Source organism: Durio zibethinus, chromosome 14 (genome assembly GCF_047325235.1).
Source record: "Durio zibethinus cultivar Kanyao isolate XHJ-2024 chromosome 14, ASM4732523v1, whole genome shotgun sequence".
Lineage (NCBI taxonomy): Eukaryota > Viridiplantae > Streptophyta > Magnoliopsida > Malvales > Malvaceae > Durio > Durio zibethinus.
The window spans coordinates 6,964,992-6,982,959 of record NC_143175.1 but is presented as its reverse complement, the minus strand read 5'-3'; the positions used below and the strand labels follow the sequence as shown (position 1 = coordinate 6,982,959).

Sequence of the window (17,968 nt, the reverse complement as noted above, 5' to 3'; positions counted from 1 at the left end):
TATATATTGTTACTAATTTTTATATATTTTTAAATTTTTTATAAAATAAAATTATTATTTTATATCTAAATTTATTTAAATTTATTAAAAATTATATTAAAATAATATATAAAAATAAAAAAATTTAATTTTAATTTAAAAAATAGATGAAGTGAACCAAATTGGGAGAATTAGATTTAAATTGGATCATATAAAAGGTTAGTTTGATTCAGACCGAATTTTTAAAATTTATAATGCTATACATTATCTAAAAACTTATTCAAATTTAATCCGTAATTATCCTTATATAAAATTATATGATTTATTATTAATTTAACTTTATATATTATATTAATAAAATTATTATTTAATACTTTAATTTTAAAAAATTAATATTTTAAGCTCAATAAAAGTGTTACATTAACAACTTCTAAGACTTTTTTTTTTATTTTTTGATTTTTGTTTTTGCCCTTTTTATTTTTTTAAAATTTTTATTTTTTAATTAAGTAAAATTTATTGAAAAAAGCCAATTGAAATATTCATGTGCTATTTTCATTTGGCTTTTTTGACATTTTATATTTTTTTTAATTAGATAAATTTTATGATAAAAAAATCGATAAATAAAGCCAACAAAATAAAAAAAATATTTTTACTTGCGGTAACAAGCGGGTTATCATACTAGTAAATATAAAAATTGCCATTCAATATTGAATATTATTACTATTATTATTATTATAAAAGAATGTTGAATTTTATTATTGTAAACTAATATATTGCATTGATGCTGATTTTATTTTTATATTGAATTTTCCTTTTTATCTTACAAACCCTTTAATTAAAGTAGTTCAATGATTTTATAAAAAAAAAAAAAAGGGTGAGTCAAATTATAATATTGATGAAAGTGCAATAATTAAAGTAATATTTAACCTATAAATCCAAAAATTACACATCTAGATAGAAGAAGGAAGAGAGCTTACCAATTTTTTATCTAAGAAGTGGTAGTTTAGAGATAGAAAATTATAAGTATTAAAATTTAAAATTATTTGATAAAAGTTATTATATAAATCAATTGAATTAAGTTTTGAGTTTAAAAAAAATTATATCTTGAGATAAAAAAATTTATAAATTATTAAATATTATTTTTAAAAAATAATTTTAATAAATTAAATTAAAATTCAGGTTAAAGCTGGTAGCACTTTGATAATCACATGTCGTGGTCTAAGGACTTTGGGCACGTGACAAACTTTTAACAAAGTCTCCTTTTGTTGATCAAAGGCCCTCGGCAATCATGATGGAGTGTTCAGCATCCATCAAAGTTTTAGTGAGCCCACACGGTTTTTTTAATGTCTTTTTTCTTCATTTTCAGTTGCGGCTTTCCAACTCAAACTAATTTATTTATTTATTTATTTTATTTTCTATGATCCAAATCTCAAGTGTCGGCCGTCTAATTTCCTGTTATTTTTGTCATAAATGGAAAATTAATTCTATTTACAAAATTACATTCATTGCAACAAATGAATAAAACATTCAAACAAGACTTGGGTTTTTTTCATAATGTATTTGGTAGAAAAATAATAGTTTAAGAATTGAGATTCATAATATCATGTGTTATTGATCATTAGATTAATTTTACTACCGGAAAGGTAAAATAAAAACTTAAACATAGGCATATCAATTATGAAGCATCAATACCCAACAAACAAGCTGAGCCAACTGGGCAACATATGCTAGAAATTATGGAAAAAGCAAGCTTGGGTGCACATGGTTTATAGATTTTTTCATCATATTTAATAACTTTCCTTCTTAGAGCATTGCCACTTATTAATTATAATCAACTATGGAGTTTTCATTTATGTTTACATGTCATTGCCATGGGTATAAGTGAATAAAAGTGCTTAACAAAAGTATGAATTGAGGTCCACAAACCAAAGGCATGGAAAAAGATTTGAGTCTAATTCAACAAAGACCAAGTCAATAGCTGTTTCCCCCTTGTACAGGTAAGGCATCTAGACTTCCTCCAATTTTACAAGTCTCCCAGCTACATTCAAATTGGGTTGGGAAGAAATTATTAAAATACTTGGAAATCAGGTAATAAGTATTCAGCTACTTGTCCAAAAACAAGAATCTTCCTTGAAAGCATTAGTTTTTATTCAACCAAATTCAGGCCTCTTGTTTTTCCAGTCTGGAAAATCAAATCCAAGAATGATTGCTGACAAGCTTGAAGTTGAAGCAGATTCTGATTATTTCATGGGACCAGAAACGATGTCAACTACGATCGAATCATCTTTTGAAAATCAGGGTGGCAGAAACAGAGAAAGAACAGAAGCACAGAAGAAAATGAAGAAGTTGAGATCAATCAAGGTCTCAAGGCTGCCATCAACAAGAAAGGGAAGGTCTTCATCCAATCAATTTCGTGCCAAGTTATCACGATATGCAGCGAGCTCGGAACACTCTACTGCATTCGACATGTCTGATTCATCACCAAATCTTATAAACGCCACAAGCTCTTCTGATGCAAAGGAGGAGAATTTTCAGGCAAGTACCAGAATTTCCAGAACAAAGTTTTAATACCGTTAATTGTAGTGAAAATTCAAATTGTTCGAAAACCAAATATTGTTTCCTGTGAACAGGTATTACCGGTAACATTGAAAACGCAATCTAGTTTTAAGCTTCTAAGAAGTGTAACAAGAAAGTCCAGCATGAAATTCAGAAGGCCCCAGCTGAAGAAATCTTCTGGAGGAACTGACTTGAAGAAGAAACTGAAGAAACCATCTAGGAGAGAGGTAATTTCCATAGATGATCAGTATTCTATCATTCCATCCAGCGAGGTAGATTCGTCACCTCATTACTTGAAGGCAACGAGTTCTTCTGATACGAAGAAGGAGCAGTTACAGGCAAGCCCACGTCATTCTGAATCTAGTTTTGATAGCAGTGAGCAGGATAAGAAAATTTCAACAAATGAGAAACAAAAGTTAGCTTATCCTGGTGACAAATCCACTAGAGTTCTAAGAACATCTATATTGGGACCTACGAGGATCTTAACTAAAATGGCAAGTTTGAAATCGATGAGGACAAAGAAATGCTCTGAAATTTCTTCCATTTCAGACTCAAGCATAGAGAGAGCTACCTGTTCCTCGACTCTCAAAGATTCCAAATTTCCAGACCATGTAGAGATTAAACCAGGAGGAAGTGAATCTGATGGAACTGCAATCTCGAATGTCTGCCGATATAGTTATTGCTCTCTTCATGGCCATCACCATGGTAATAAACTTCCATTGAAGAGGTTTGTATCGATGAGGCGGCGAGTGGCAAAGAGCCAGAAGAGCTTGAAACCAGACTGTCAATCCTCTGGTAAAGCAAAGCATTCTGGTAATAGAAAGAAAGGACACCAAACAGAGAAAAGAGTCTCTAATGGAGATTTTGGATTTGCAGTTCAACAAACTATGGATTTCAGAAAGATCCCTTCAGTCTCAGTAAATGAGGGCAGTGATTCTGTAAATTTGGCCGAGAAGGCGCCCAGTGAATCATCATATCCAAATCCTAGTCATGAAGAGAATCTGCACCATAGCAATAACCCGCTTAGAGAAGAAGAGCAGATTCCAGGGACATTTCAATTATTCAAGGACAGAAGTGTGGATTGCAATGGGATTGGAGCAGAACAGCATAAAGCAACTTCTGATACCGCCGGCACCAAGATCAACATAGAAGAAATTGTAAAAATCAACCCTCATAATGGAGATCAAAAGTCCATTCACATTGTTGGCCATTCCAAGTGTGGAGATGTTAGTTCACAGGAGTTTGGAGAACCAAGACAGTTTGACAAACTGTCCTGGAAGCCTGACAAAACTAAAAGCTCCTTTAATGAAAGGGTTCCAGTGGATGAAGAAGCTCACAGAGGTGTTAATGAAGAACCAACTTCAGCTATTGGAGAGAAGAATGAAGATTCTAATCTAGATCATGGGATCCTTCAAACTGCAGATTCTATGGCTGCTAGTAGTGCTGATGCAGCACGCAAAGCAGAGACGGAAAATCAAAAGAATTTCATATTTTGGAAATTGATATATCAACATATGGTTACGGGCCTTGTTACTGAACCTGAAACTCAAAAACCTATTCCTGGAGTGAATTCAGAAGAACAAGTAGAAAATCTGCATAATGCACGTGAAAAAAATGACTCTCGTCAGGAAATTTCATGGACAGATCAGGCTATGAGCATAGAAGATCACGAAGCAAGCAGCCGGCAACTTGAGTTTAGTCAAAGTGATGCCATTAAGCTGGTACAGCAAGCATTTGACAAGATACTCTCTGAAATTCCAGACCACTCATCAGATGATCAATCAATTGCTGGTGAGATAACTTCAAACCAGGAATTCTTGTTAAGGAAGCAGGATGAAGGCAAAGAAGTGAGCATCTCAACTTCCTTCAATTGCATTGAAGACTGTGTGGTACAAGATCAAGAAGAAATGCAGCTTCAAACTGAAAACAAAATTGCATCCGAAGAAGAGAAAGTAGCCCAAATGGAAGGAAAAAGGTCTGACAAGCAAATGCCAAACAGCTGGAGCAATCTGAAAAAAATAATGATCCTCAACAGATTTGTCAAGTCATTACAAAAGGTGAGGAACTTAAAGCCAAGAACAATCGGTAATCTACCTGTAGACAAAGACCCAGAAGCAGAAAAGATTCAATTGAGGCATCAAAATATGGAAGGGAGAAAAAAGGCTGAGGAATGGATGCTTGATCATGTACTTCGCCAAGTTATTTCCACATTGGCTCCATCTCAAAAAAGAAAAGTAGCTTTGTTGGTTCAAGCTTTTGAAACAGTCATCCCACTACCTGAAAATAGGGATGATATGAGGTCCAATGCAGCAGCTTCTTCACCTACAACTTCTGTTAAAGCCTACAGTGAGTCCTTGGATCACAATGGTGACAGCACAAAAAATGAAAATGGTTCTGAAATATTGCCAGGCAAAGCATCGCACACTCAAATGAGTTCCAGAGATGATCAAGACCAAGCCAGTGAATCCCATACAGCATACCAGCAAATCCAAAAAGCATCTCCTGAGCCCCAAGAAACAAGTCTGCTCTGTGGCTGCACAGAACAACCATTGTCTACAGCAGGGTCTGAAATGAGTGGTACAGACTTCAAGAAAGAAGATACTGGTGCAATCGATGACAACAATGGAAAGGAAGTTTTGTCTGTCATCGATGTTCACCCGAAGTTGGTTGATCTCTCATTATCAGAACTTGAAGAATCCAGACTATCTGACAAGTCCTTAAATGAGGGTGCAGTAAGGACCTCTGATGAGAAATTCTTTCCAGTAAATGAAGAAGTTATGCAAAACATCTCAAAGGAAGAAATTTCAATTCTCAATTCAGATATCTGCAATGAGCGTTCTGAATTAAATATAAAGATGGATTTGGAGTCCTATGACCTGATCAATTCAGCTGACCAGCACCCTGGTAAACCTGAATGCCCAAAAGAAGTCGGTCCACTAGAACAATCTGTGTCCAATTTTTCTGCTGATATTTCCAACTTGGAAAGACAAAAATACATGAGGCTTTGGTACTTAATATATAAGCACATGGTGTCAGGTACTGCCACAGAAAATGGATTTCAACGGCTTCAGAATGTAGCAGACGACGATGCCAGCAAACATTCCAGAGAGAATAATGCTGATTGCCAAGATTATTTTGCAGCGGGCCAGGATATGATGGAGAATCACACAACAGGCAGCCAAAATACTGAACGGCACAACAATGAGATTATAAAGATGGTAGAAGAAGCAATAGATGAAATACCTCTTCCAGAAAGTCGAGATGACACATCAGACAATCAATCAGTTACTGGTGATGTAATTCCGGATCAAGAACTCCCAGAAAAGAAACATGGTGAAGAAGAGGTAAAATTCACCTCAAGTTCTACTGATACTGCTAAAGAGAATTCCGAAGAAGCAAAAGACATAAGAGCAGAACTTTGTTCAACCATGAATTCCAAAGAGAAAATACTGAATTATGAAAATGTAAGCGTCCAAAAAGAAGTAAAAAGAGAAAGAGAGGAGGGAAATAAATCGAAGAAGAGAGTGCAAAGAAATTGGAGCAATCTGAAAAAATTAATCCTGCTTAGGAGATTTGTCAAGGCATTGGAAAAGGTCAGAGAATTTAACCCACGGGGCCCTCGATACCTGCCCTTAGATCCAGCTCCCGAAACCGAGAAAGTTCTCCTAAGGCATCAAAACATGGAAGACAGAAAAAATTCTGAAGAATGGATGTTAGATTATGCACTTCAACAAGTGGTTGCCAGACTAACTCCAGAAAGGAAAAGGAGAGTAGAGCTGCTTGTAGAAGCTTTTGAAACGGTCATTCCTACTACAAGTTGGAGCCATCAAAAACCCTTATGCAGCAGCTTCTCCAGCAAAAGCCAATCAACATGCTATTAGTCTACAAGGTAAGAACACGGACCCCAACACTTGTTCATCATTTCTGAGAAGGATGACGTTAACAATAGGGAACCTGTAGAGTAAAAGAAGCTAATCATTTCGAATAAAAGGACCTCAAAAGAACTAAGTATACAGACAAGCCAACCATTTCTACACCTGATTTTGTTTAAATCAATTATTTAGTCATGAAATTCTAGACGAAGCATATATACCAGATCCTTTTTCTTAAAATCTCACTTAGTAGAGCATTCATAGGATATGTCATTGATATGGAAAAAAAAGCACCCTGCTAATGTCCTTTCTTCGACTGAAAATTTGCTTCATCGTGATAATTTCTTTTCTTTGCAGGTTTGGCCAAAAGAATGGCTATTTCATATGGTCAATTGGAATGGCCCTGAAATCAATTTGTTAGGGAGATGCATCACAGCAGAAAAACAATGGAAATTGGAATGATCGTTGTTTATTGTCCATTAAGGAGATAGCAATGTAAAGGCTGAAAGTTGTAATTTTGTGAAGGTTGTAAGTTGCAAGATTTTTCTAAAACCTCAAAGCATATTTTAAGCATGCATATGTTGGGAAAACTAGAAAAGAGTTAGATCCTGTATTCTTAGCATTGCTCCACAGCAAAGACATTAGTATGAATTGGTATGAATATACACCATTCATATGAAAGGAAAAGCCAAAATCAAACTGAAACCCAAGTAGAGAACTATTATTAATTGAACAAGTACATGAAAACTTCTTCCTAGTAGTCCCAGAATCTCTGCTTACATGCTTATTTCAGTGGTTGCTAGGAAACGAATTGCGTGAAATCTGCAGGAAAGAAAAAGGTGAGCCTTGTTCTGCATACCTATGCTTCAATTCTTTTGTAAAGCTAATCAAACAGTGGCAAGCAAAGTACCCTAATCCAGCATTTGTGTGGCATTAATGGAGGAAGAAAAAGAAAATGGAGAATTTGCTTCAACCTAGTAGTTTAGTGAGCACAATCCAGAAACAGTAGTCACAACCATGGCGATCCGATTTTTAGTTTTCTCATTTGATATCTTTGAGACATTAAATTAAATCAAACTAAATACTATCACATATTTTTACATGGAGAGATAATAACTACTCATAGCAGCCAATGGCTAAGAACCTAGAATCCCAACTTCCAAGTCTTTGATTTCAATCTTGGATTCATTTTCGAATATTCTTACAGCAGGATTTTGGGAGGATACAAAAGAATACCAACTAGGAAACATTTTCATTTGCTTGGTTTGTACTTAAAAATCGAGTACGCTATAAAAACAAAATGAAGAAAACCAAATGAATCGATGATATTTCATATGAATTCAGTTTTTATTAAAGTAGAATTTCTATTGGATCCACAATGTCAAATGACAGAAGATTTCCATTTGCTTTGTCATGGTAAATTGAACTAGGCATTTGCTTTAAAACTTCCTCACAGTTCTTTCATAAGCTGCCGTTATCACTAGAATGCAACCATACCTGTTGAAAATGGTTGAAGAAAAAACATTAACATGAGATTGTGATGATGGGGCCAAAAAATAATGAAACAAATAATGGAGAATGAAAGAAAAATATCATAGATAATGAAAGCATCCCATTACACAAAAGTAAATCGTTAAAATTGTTTCTGCCAAAACTAAATTGAGAAACTGCAAACACTACTAAAAAGTTACTGTAGGTGCCAAACATACAAGGAAAAACCGATTTCCTATTAAAAGGAAAGTTCTGAAACCCGCTCATCTACTCCTCTACTGCATCTTTGCTTTTTTTCTTCTTTTTCTTCTTTTCACTTTTATCAGCCCCTGCCTCATTTGCACCATTAACAACATCAGAAGCCTCCTCGCTCCCTTTGCTCTTCTTCTTCTTTTTCTTCTCAGACTTATCTGTATCTGGTGAACCAGCCTCAACCTTATCTTTGTTCTTTTTCTTCTCCTTCTCAGTCTTCACTTCAGTTTCTGCATCACCATCCTCTTTATCCTTCTTCTTTTTCTTTTTCTCTTTCTTCTCAACTTCAACTTCAACTTCTGCTTCCTCAACTTTAGCTTTCTTAACAACAACTGGAACAGGGCTATCACTGCTTTCATCCAATTTGCGCTTGCGTCCCTCCCCATCTTCCTCATCCTTGCCCTTTTTCTTCTTTTCCTTTTCCACCACTGTCTCACTACTCTTCACAGCCGGTTCAGCAGAAGCTGCAAGGCTAGCAACCGTAGAATCCCCACCAGCTGGCAACACAACATTTCTCAACCACTCTTTAGGAGTACTGTCGTTTGGCTTTCCATGCTTATCCAATTTGCCTTCTGCAATCAGTTTCTTCTTCGCGGATGCAGTTGGCCCCAGACCCCACTTCCTCGGATAAGTATCCCTATCCATAACCACCCTCTTAATCTTTGCCACCACACCATGATCACAAGTAGCCATCACTGCAGTCGTCATTTCTGCAATTCCCAATGCAATCGCCTCTCCTTTAGTAGTCATCAACACAACTTCCTCTCCAACCTCAATATCATTCTCAAACCTCAGCAATCCTGGAATCATCAACTTTGCCCCGTAACAAATAGCATTAACAGCAGAATCCTTCACAACCAACCTCTTATAACTAGTCAAAAGAACTTCAAGCGGCATAATCACCCTCCTCAAGTAAGCCTCATCTCTATAATTATCATAAACCCATTGAGCATCCATAACATCGTGCATTGTCACCATATTATCTTTCTCCCCTAAAATTCCAGACCTAACCCTCCTAAGTTCCTGCATATGCCCACCAACCCCAAGAATCAATCCCAAATGAACACACATAGTCCTAACATAAGTACCTGCCTCGCAAGAAATCCAGAAAACAACCAAATGCCTATCTGCATCATACTCAAGAAGCTTACTTTCGTAAATAGTCCTAATCCTAAGCTGTCTTTTAACAGCCGAAATCAACGGCGGCTTCTGAAAAACAGCTCCAGTCAAAGTTTCAAGGGCCCTAGCAACCTTAGCGACATCGGGCACTTTGGAATGCAAACGGGCAACGCAGACATACTCTTTGCCTGCACCCTGTTGGGATTTAACAAGCCGTGTGGCTCTATCAATACAAACAATGAGATTCCCAGTGACTTTGGGGTCCAAAGTTCCACTATGACCAGTCTTTTCGACGCGCAAAATACGCTTAATCCAAGCAACAACTTCGTGGGAAGAAGGATTAGAGGGTTTATCGAGGTTCAAAATGCCGTACCTGATGTATTCAGCAAGGGGACGCTTGAGAGGGGAGAAACCGGAGGGAAGGGGAGTGTAGTGTCCGGTTCGCACGTTAAGGCGGTCGTAGTTTTTGAGAAGGATAGGCCACTGGGAAGTGTCGATGGAAGGGGTGGTGCTCTGGGGTTTGATCATGAAATCTTGGTCGGATTCTTTGGTTTCAGACTCAGGCATGGTTTTTTTCTTGTGTTTTTTCTTGTCTGCACGCGAGAGGTCAACCTCAGACATGGTTTCTTCTTGCTTTTGGTTAGGGGTTTTGAGTGGGTTTAGTGTCAAGTGGGAGGAGGCGAAGAAGAAAGGAAATGGCAGAACTTTATATGGTTAGGGTTTTGGAGAAGAGGCCGGAGATTTCAGCGAGTTGGTCTGGGCTTGGCTTATGGAGGCTTTTAGTCCCGTCCTACACATCCAATTAGGGGGATTGGTCTTCGTTTAGTGTTAACTGATCCAAATATTCCTCACAATTGGGCAACCTGTGAAATGACTTGAGTACTTCGAGAAGTAGATTTCCTTGTGTCCATCAATAGTATTTTTCAAATGCTTCTTTTGCATCTTCTGCATTCAAAGGGAAAATGCTTTGAAAGCCAAGTTTAAAATTCAAAGTCGCCATTGCAAATTTGCAACAGGGAGAGCTAGGGACAATCTAGCTTTGTTATTTTATATATATATATATATATATATATATATATATAAACCAAGCATCAATGCTTATTGCTCTAAAACTAAATGAATTCTTTCTAGAAACAAGAGAATTTCTCATAATTTTACAGACTCTCCCATAAAAGAAGCTATAGGAAAGGTCTAAAAGGAAGGTAATAGCTACAAAAAGATCTATCTTCCTGTTGATGTATTATATTTAAAGAGCAAGCATTAAGAATGTGACCAAAGCATGCCTCTAAAAATCTTCTTGTATTAACTAACATACTGAACCACACCAATTTTTGAAATGAGAAAGATGTTCTTCACAGCATATGCATTCAATTGAAGAGAATTAAGTGTAACATGGCGCATATGTGTGTTGAGTTTCTCACAGAATTGTGTACTACAGTGATATTGAACTTTAAATATGTGTGTTGAGTTTCTCACAGAATTGTGTACTAAAGTGACATTGAACTTTAAATAGATAGTCAATATAACTTGATAATTAATATATTCATATCATATTTTAGATAAAAACTACATGTCAAAATTCATATCAACATAAAAACATAATTCTTTTTAATTTGATTAAACTTATATATAATTTTTATTACAATTTTAAACCATACCATTTTATTTATCATTTTTTCCGTATCATCGTACCATTTTAGGTCATATCTTCTAACAAACCAATTTTTTGGGCTGACAGGTGATAATAGAGTTGCGCTGAATTACTACTGTATCAGCTTAGGACACTACACCAAACCCCACATAATGGTGTGGGTCGGGTATCAAGCATTGATCGAAAGAGCTGTCACATGATGCTGGTGTGTGCTGAGTCCAAAGCTTGGACTTAAATAGAAGACTAAATCTCCTGACCTCCCCCAATAGGCTAGTCCTTTGAGATGAGGCCCCTGCCCGTAAAATAGTGCAAATGACAATAGAAACTTGAATAGCTATTGTTTGATGCATAACACTCCTACTCATGAGCTAAAGTGGCACCAAACTATCTGACTCCGACGCATGTTCGATCACCCAAAGGTTGCTTATCTTGAGCAGAATGTTGTCATCAAAACAAGGAAGAAAAGACTAAAATAAATCCACGGAGAAAGTCAGAAATGATCATAAAGGGTCTTATGCTCACTCCTTTTTCTTGGATTTGCACTAAACCTGTAGTTTCGACTGGGCATCTAGTCAACCAAAAGAAGAGAAACAAAACAAGAAACACTTCACCTAGGGGTGATAGTTTTCTGCTTAGCTTTCTCAATAAGGGGTTTCAGTTGCTTCTTTTCAGCGAGAATTTTAAGAAAGTTGAACAGGAAGGGTATGTAGTTGTGTTTCCTACGAATATTTTCAGTTCTCCACTTCTTGAACTTCTCCTCCTCCATCAAAATCTTCTCGGTGGCACCCTCAATCCCCGAATTCACTTCTGAAAGTTGTTTGTTTAGTGCTTCAAAACTGGTTTTGTCTGTAAGTCTGTCTGACTGTATGATAGCCAGCTGCTGCAAGATGCGTTCCCTCTTCTTTTGGAGCTCCTTAAGTTCAGCAGTGTACATCTCTTTCTTGTTCTTGATAACTGCCATGAGATTGAATCGTATTTCACTTTTGGAATATCTCTCAATACGTTCTTGGATTACTGGTTGTACCATCTTCAACCATTCCATGTCACCTGGACCAGCAGGGCACTGACCAAGGCTAATGGGTCCCTCCTTCAGTCCATCAAGCTCATAGAGAACCCCATCAACCGGTATGTAGCTTATGAAATGGTAGACATCATCATCTTTCCCAGCAGCTTTCTGCTCCTCCAGAACAAAAGGCTCAGGCCTCGCAAAACTATTATGGGCTGCACGTATGGCTTCACTGTTATTTATAGCCAGACCCTTGAGTTCTGGAGGAAAGTTTTTAGTGAATTCTTTCAACTTCGATAGTTCTGGACCAATATCAATATCTGGGCAGTTCATGAGAATAGACAATATTGCTTGTGTAGCACAAGCATTATTGATGACCTATGAAAACGTAGGAACAATAAGTTCAGCTGATGTTTGCAAATATATCAGACTGCAGATATTATGAATTTGAAAGAGACCTGGCTAGCAAAGAATAAATTAGGGTTTGGGTCCTTAATTACAAGACGTTCATCCTTCTCCCCTGGGCGCCATTTGAAAAGGAAAATCAACCCATACACAGGCCTAGCAAGGAAAGAAAAATTACGAAGGACAAGATTCAAATGCGGCAATGTAAAATGGCCAGTACCAAGCAAGAACTTACCTAAGATTGTTTAGAGAATCAAGATCCAAGGAATACAACTCCTCTACCTGCCAAAACAGAAGTCATCATGACAGTATAAAGCAGGTAAAAAAAAAAAACACAAACAATAATACTACACTGCACGTACAATACATTCACAAATAAGTCGTCATGACAGTATAAAGCAGGTAAAAGAAACACAAAAAATAACAGTATACCGCATAAACAATACATTCAGACATAAATCATCATGACAGTATAAAACAGGTAAAAGAAACACAAACAATAATACTATAATGCAGATACAATACATTCAGACATATTTAAAGAATATGCACACCTATGCACCCACGACACAAGGATAGACTTCAATAGCTTTACACGGGTAAACATAGGGGAAAAGAACAAACAAAATAGCAAAGACAGTGGGTAGGGATGGCAATGGTTACAATTTTATTTAACACCAACACAATCTAATCCAATTAAGTAGGGCCTAATTACCCTATAAACAGGTGCACGGCAGTTTTAATGTAAACTAATGATAGACCAATAGATTGGTTAGAAGATATCATCCTTTTAGGAAGGCTGGGATCATGGCTTCTGTATTGTCAAAGAAGTCCTTTAAATCCAAGGAAGACATCCTTGGTGGCTAATTAGACATTAAAACAAATTTATCAGTTTATCATCCAAAGGAATTTGGCAATTTTCTGTTTTGCTGCAAGGGGCATTAGTCATATGGTCCTTTGTTTCTTGTTTAGGGTTTAGTTTAATTATGAGGGTTTTGAAAGGACTCCTTAGCTCAAATTACTTTAATACAGTCCTAAATTTAATGATTGTCAGAATCCTAACCCATTAGGACAAGACAAGTTAATAATTTACTAGGTGCCTATATATATTTCTCAGTATTGCTAGGATTCTAGAGTTGATTTCTCATAAAATGTTATTAAGAGGTCAGTTATTAAGAGCTCTTGGAGAACTTACAATTCAGTGATTTGAGTTTTCCTTCCCTCCTTCCTACAATTCTTCTTCTCATCTCTTGCAACAGTAATTTACTTAGTTTCTACTGATCCATGAGAAACAAGATAGAATAGAAGTTTAAACGGCTATATTATAGGAATCCTTATGTCTTTCATAGGGATTTAAATTGCAGTTGCAGTCGCGTTTTTAGTCATGTCACGTTTATTGCGATTGCAGACATAACATAGACTATTGCGGTCATCATAGTTACCGCAATCGTGAATTTTTTTTAATTTCACACAATATACTATAAAATATTGTAATTATAATTATAATTATAAAAACTCTTATTTTATAATTTTTAAAATAGTTTATGATATCACATCTTTTATTTACTTGATTTTTAAATGAAATAATCTATTAAATATTTATTATTTTATGATTTTGAAATGCAGTAATTTATTGAGTATTTTAACTTTTTACACATTAATTAATTTAAAATTGTTATCATAAATTACTTTTAAATTATTATACAAGGGATTGAACTTTCAATTTTTATTTAAATACACAAAAATAATAATAATAAAAATTAATCTAATACTAAAGAAATTAACAATACAAATACCAAAACAAAATATCATTAATAAAATTCAAATATAAAATAATAAATAATAAATAATAAATAATAAATCAATATATAATCATTTAACTTTAATTAATTTTCATTTAAGTTATGCAAAAAATTTATCACCTCAATTTTTATCTAATTTCTCCAAAATTTCTTTATCTCATATTAATTCTTAAATTTATTTAATTTTAAACTTTCCTACCATAAAATTTAACCTTTAAAATTTCCAATAAAAAAAATTTTCCCTAAAAAAAAATTTCACATGAACAAAACCCATGGTCCCTACCCCATAACTAAAATTTTGGTTTTACTCCCCTCTAATCACTCTCCTCTCTCGGCATCTCTTCCTTTTTATTTTCTGCAGTCTCATTCTCACACTCTCATTCATCTCAACCTCTTACTTCTCATTAGTTCTCAATGTGCACTGTCAGAACTCTCAAAGTCAACCCAAAAGTCCAAAATAGAAGCTTCCCCCTCCCACTAGATACGGCCCTACCAATTAGGCGATTCACTCATGGAAACATACGTCTGGCTTCTGCTTAGGCTCTGATTTTCTTTCTTATCCCAAATCCTAATTCTCAACCAAAAAAACTCATCGTGACCACCCAATGGCCCACCCTGGTGGCCGAGCCCCAGTCCCTCACCGTCAGAGTCAGAGCCCTCACTCAGCAATAGATGTAAGATGGAGAGGCTAACTTCACCAATCGGATCAGTCCCATTAAAATTCAACAGAAGTTTGCAAGTTTTTTTACAAAGGAAATTACTTGTGTTGAACTATTGGTTGTGATGGATTGATGATTGATTTGAGATTAAATTCAAGTTTGTTTGAGGCTGGATTGAGATTGATGTCAAATTAAAGTTTTTTTGGGGGCTGCCAATTTTTTTTTATTCTAGTTTTCGACAAAAAAATGGACCAGTGGCAATAACGGTCCATTAAGACTGCTATTCACCGCTACATCGTTTTTCGCAGCCGCGACACTCCGTTATCAATGAGATTCAAATTCTCACCCAATATTTTTTAAAGAACAGTGGTGGGTGGTGGCGCTACCGCAAAATAGTGGCCACTATACTGCAACTGCACAGCTATTTGAATCCTAGACCTTTCACACACATGCAATGGACTAAGTTCTAAGGGAACAAGAGTATGCATAAAGCCATTAACATACCTTCCAATTGCATGCCTTGTCCACAGCAATGACAATGAAATGGTTTAAATAGCACAACACAAAAAACACACAAGGTAACTAACCTAGAAACTGATTTATTCATTAAAAGAACTTTGATAGTATCGGTCCATGCATGCATCTAAAATAACCGAAAGAGAGGAAATCATAAACAAAGATGACCACAAGACAAACACAAGGGACCAGTTATGACACATAAACAAGAAGCGTTACTTGTACGCCTTTAACTTGCATCTGCTGTATAAGTTCTGTAAAAACACCTGCAACACATTGCAGAAAACATCCTCATCAAGCTTAAATCTCAAAATAGAGCATTAAAAAAATACAGCCTAAAGTAAGCAAGAAGAGCACTAGAAGATGATTATTCACTTGATGCAACATGTTAACACGTACAATCTCAACTAACAAATATAAGATATACATAACAAATCCTATGCCAAAAGACTAATACAACGCAACCCAATGCAGGAAGTATTATTCAAGTAGCAAAGACAGAATTAAAAAGAAATACCTAACTACTCAATCTAAACTAAGTTGCCTTTGTTAGGCTTCTAAAAAGTGCTTATTAAGGCCAATGAAGGGACACAAAATTTCGTCAAGGAAAGGATCAATTATAGGCATTAGAAAAATGTAAAAAGGACTTTATCTCTAATAATTGGTAACCAGTAAGGCTCCAATTCATCTTATTATAACATCTTTAAATAGCAGGGACTGCCTCTAGCACTACCATGAATAAACATTGACATTCCTTTGCAGGTGTGTGTGTGTGTGTGTGTTATTTTGCATTCTTCTATTAATTACACGCAGGTTCTATGTATGCAACTAACGAATAGAACAACAGTATGAGCCAATTATCTAACACCTAGACAATAATCAGATAACAATGAAGCATCTGCATGTGTGATGCATTGCGACCAATATCTTCAATATAAAACAAAAAAAGGAATGTGCCCATGAGGGGCACTGACCAAGGCATTCATTGCAATCTTATAAAATAATCTTAGCAAATTTTATATCCAAATCACCCTCCAATGGTCATTATAAGATGAATTGCTGCTCTAATAAGCTAACGCCCTCTGACTATCCCTTACATTTCCTTTCAACTTCTTGTCCCTCACATTTCCTTCATGCGCTTTTTTTAAATACTGATTTATCAATTGGGAATCACTCCATTTACTGGAAGAGGTTACTAAAGGCATGTAGCTTTTTCATGAAACCCAAAACACCGTTATGTTTTGACAATATTTAAAGTAATATCTGAATTACATCAATTCATTCCCCCTCTTCAGAAGAATATAGAACTGTAACTAAAGAGAAACTAAATACACAAAATAGGAAAAAACAATCTTAAACAGAGCCTCCCCCTTGGATTAAGTACTCACTTTTCCTAGCAATAAGTGTGCTAATTCCTTCTGCCACAATTTCAGACAAGGAAACAACATTTCCCACTAACTTATTCATTTCTCACCTGTTAAATTGTTTCTCTAGCTTAATGACGATATTATACAGAAAAAGTTAAAAGGAAAGGAAAAATCAGCAAAATTGAAAACCTTGATGAAACACCCAAAACAAAACCACGAAAGAAAAGGAAAATGTCGATAGAAAAGGCAAAGCCCATCAACCACTTAAATGAATAAGGAAGCATTTGATATCACCATATAAAAAATTAAGAGTAATTCTTAACAAACAAACAAACAAATTGAATTAGAATAAGCATACCGGGATCGGATTCAATTGTGCACCAAGACATGATGAGGAATTAGCAGTCGCCGCCTGCCAAAACAGAAAATTGTTTAAAATTCGTAAAACAACAGAACATAAGAATTAAGAAATACCCAAACCAAAACTCACCGAGTCTGTCTGACCAAAAAAGAAGGGTTTGGTGTTTCTCGGCCTTTGGGTCTTTCTTCTTCCTCAAACCTAATGGCTAAAAAAGCTTCGCGGGGCCACTCCTGCTGTGAAAGCTTTTAAGGATTGTGATTTCTCACTCCCACCAGCGATTGGATCTAACAAATGAATCTCAACCGTTGGTCTCAATTGAAAGTATTAGAAGTTAACAAAAGATAAAAAAAAAAAAAAATTAAGACAGGAATAGGATTATTGTCCATGTCAGTCGTAATCATGTTTATTTAAAGTATATTAAAATGATTAATTATTTTCTATTTTTAATAATTATTATAATATTAGGGCTGCGATGTGTTGCAATCAAAAGAGTTTTTATTGGTGATATCTTTTTCATTTAGATAAATATAAAAATAAGTGATTGATTAAAAGTTTTAAAAAATAAATTTCAAGATAATAATTTTTTTAGTCAAAAATAAATTAATTATCTAATTTGTGTATAAACTTAGAAGTTAAAAAATTAGTACATCTTTTGTGTATATTTGGCGGTCTGAAAATTTTTAGTGGATCAATAAATTAATATAATACTTTATTTTTATTTTTTATATTTAAAATTTTTCATTTTTGTCCTGAAATTTATTTTTTTATAAGTTTTCGTATAATTTTTAAAAAATAACAATTTTATTACAGTAAATCATTAAGATTCGAAAAATATTTTTTACTAGTGTTAGAATGAGTTTTTATATTTTGAAATGGTAGCACATATAATTATTTATTATTAAAATTATTAAATAATTTTTTAATACATATAA

At 35.0% G+C, this 17,968-nt stretch overlaps 3 protein-coding genes across 4 annotated transcripts; 1 reads left to right on the top strand and 2 right to left on the bottom strand.

The window, feature by feature from the left end:
- The first annotated feature begins 1,504 nt into the window (after nucleotides 1-1,504).
- On the top strand, nucleotides 1,505-7,164 carry LOC111295669 (uncharacterized). 2 transcript variants are annotated; one of them, XM_022889266.2, is made up of 4 exons: nucleotides 1,505-1,976; nucleotides 2,144-2,514; nucleotides 2,610-6,424; nucleotides 6,765-7,164. In XM_022889266.2, the coding sequence occupies exons 2-3, from the start codon at nucleotides 2,182-2,184 to the stop codon at nucleotides 6,414-6,416; spliced, it is 4,140 nt and encodes a 1,379-aa protein (XP_022745001.2). In that variant the 5' UTR covers nucleotides 1,505-1,976; nucleotides 2,144-2,181; the 3' UTR covers nucleotides 6,417-6,424; nucleotides 6,765-7,164. The 2 variants fall into 2 exon arrangements, with proteins under 2 accessions (XP_022745001.2, XP_089599505.1); XM_089743379.1 differs by having other exon boundaries at nucleotides 1,505-2,514.
- Nucleotides 7,165-7,474: 310 nt separating this feature from the next.
- On the bottom strand, nucleotides 7,475-10,239 carry NAP57 (NAP57 homolog). The gene is made up of 2 exons (XM_022889267.2): nucleotides 8,117-10,239; nucleotides 7,475-7,904 (listed from the first exon to the last, which is right to left on the bottom strand). Exon 1 carries the CDS (start codon nucleotides 9,888-9,890, stop codon nucleotides 8,166-8,168), a length of 1,725 nt encoding a protein of 574 aa, XP_022745002.2. The 5' UTR covers nucleotides 9,891-10,239; the 3' UTR covers nucleotides 7,475-7,904; nucleotides 8,117-8,165.
- An 815-nt stretch (nucleotides 10,240-11,054) lies between these two features.
- Nucleotides 11,055-17,411, bottom strand: LOC111294072 (ubiquitin carboxyl-terminal hydrolase 2-like). Its single transcript, XM_022887238.2, has 6 exons — nucleotides 17,166-17,411; nucleotides 17,034-17,087; nucleotides 15,528-15,574; nucleotides 12,567-12,613; nucleotides 12,385-12,487; nucleotides 11,055-12,304 (listed from the first exon to the last, which is right to left on the bottom strand). Exons 2-6 carry the CDS (start codon nucleotides 17,062-17,064, stop codon nucleotides 11,528-11,530), a joined length of 1,005 nt encoding a protein of 334 aa, XP_022742973.1. The 5' UTR covers nucleotides 17,065-17,087; nucleotides 17,166-17,411; the 3' UTR covers nucleotides 11,055-11,527.
- Nucleotides 17,412-17,968: the final 557 nt, after the last annotated feature.

Excerpts from the sequence above, each read along its gene's own strand:
- NAP57 (XM_022889267.2), bottom strand. The coding sequence starts at position 9,890 with ATGTCTGAGGTTGACCTCTCGCGTGCAGACAAGAAAAAACACAAGAAA.
- LOC111294072 (XM_022887238.2), bottom strand. The coding sequence starts at position 17,064 with ATGTCTTGGTGCACAATTGAATCCGATCCCG. Across the intron at positions 12,614-15,527 it reads TGCAAGTTAAAGGCGTACAA|GTAGAGGAGTTGTATTCCTT; the intron begins GTAACGCTTCTT and ends CTGTTTTGGCAG. Across the intron at positions 12,488-12,566 it reads GATTCTCTAAACAATCTTAG|GCCTGTGTATGGGTTGATTT; the intron begins GTAAGTTCTTGC and ends TTTCCTTGCTAG.
- LOC111295669 (XM_022889266.2), top strand. The coding sequence starts at position 2,182 with ATGATTGCTGACAAGCTTGAAGTTGAAGCAGATTCTGATTATTTCATG. Across the intron at positions 2,515-2,609 it reads CAAAGGAGGAGAATTTTCAG|GTATTACCGGTAACATTGAA; the intron begins GCAAGTACCAGA and ends TCCTGTGAACAG.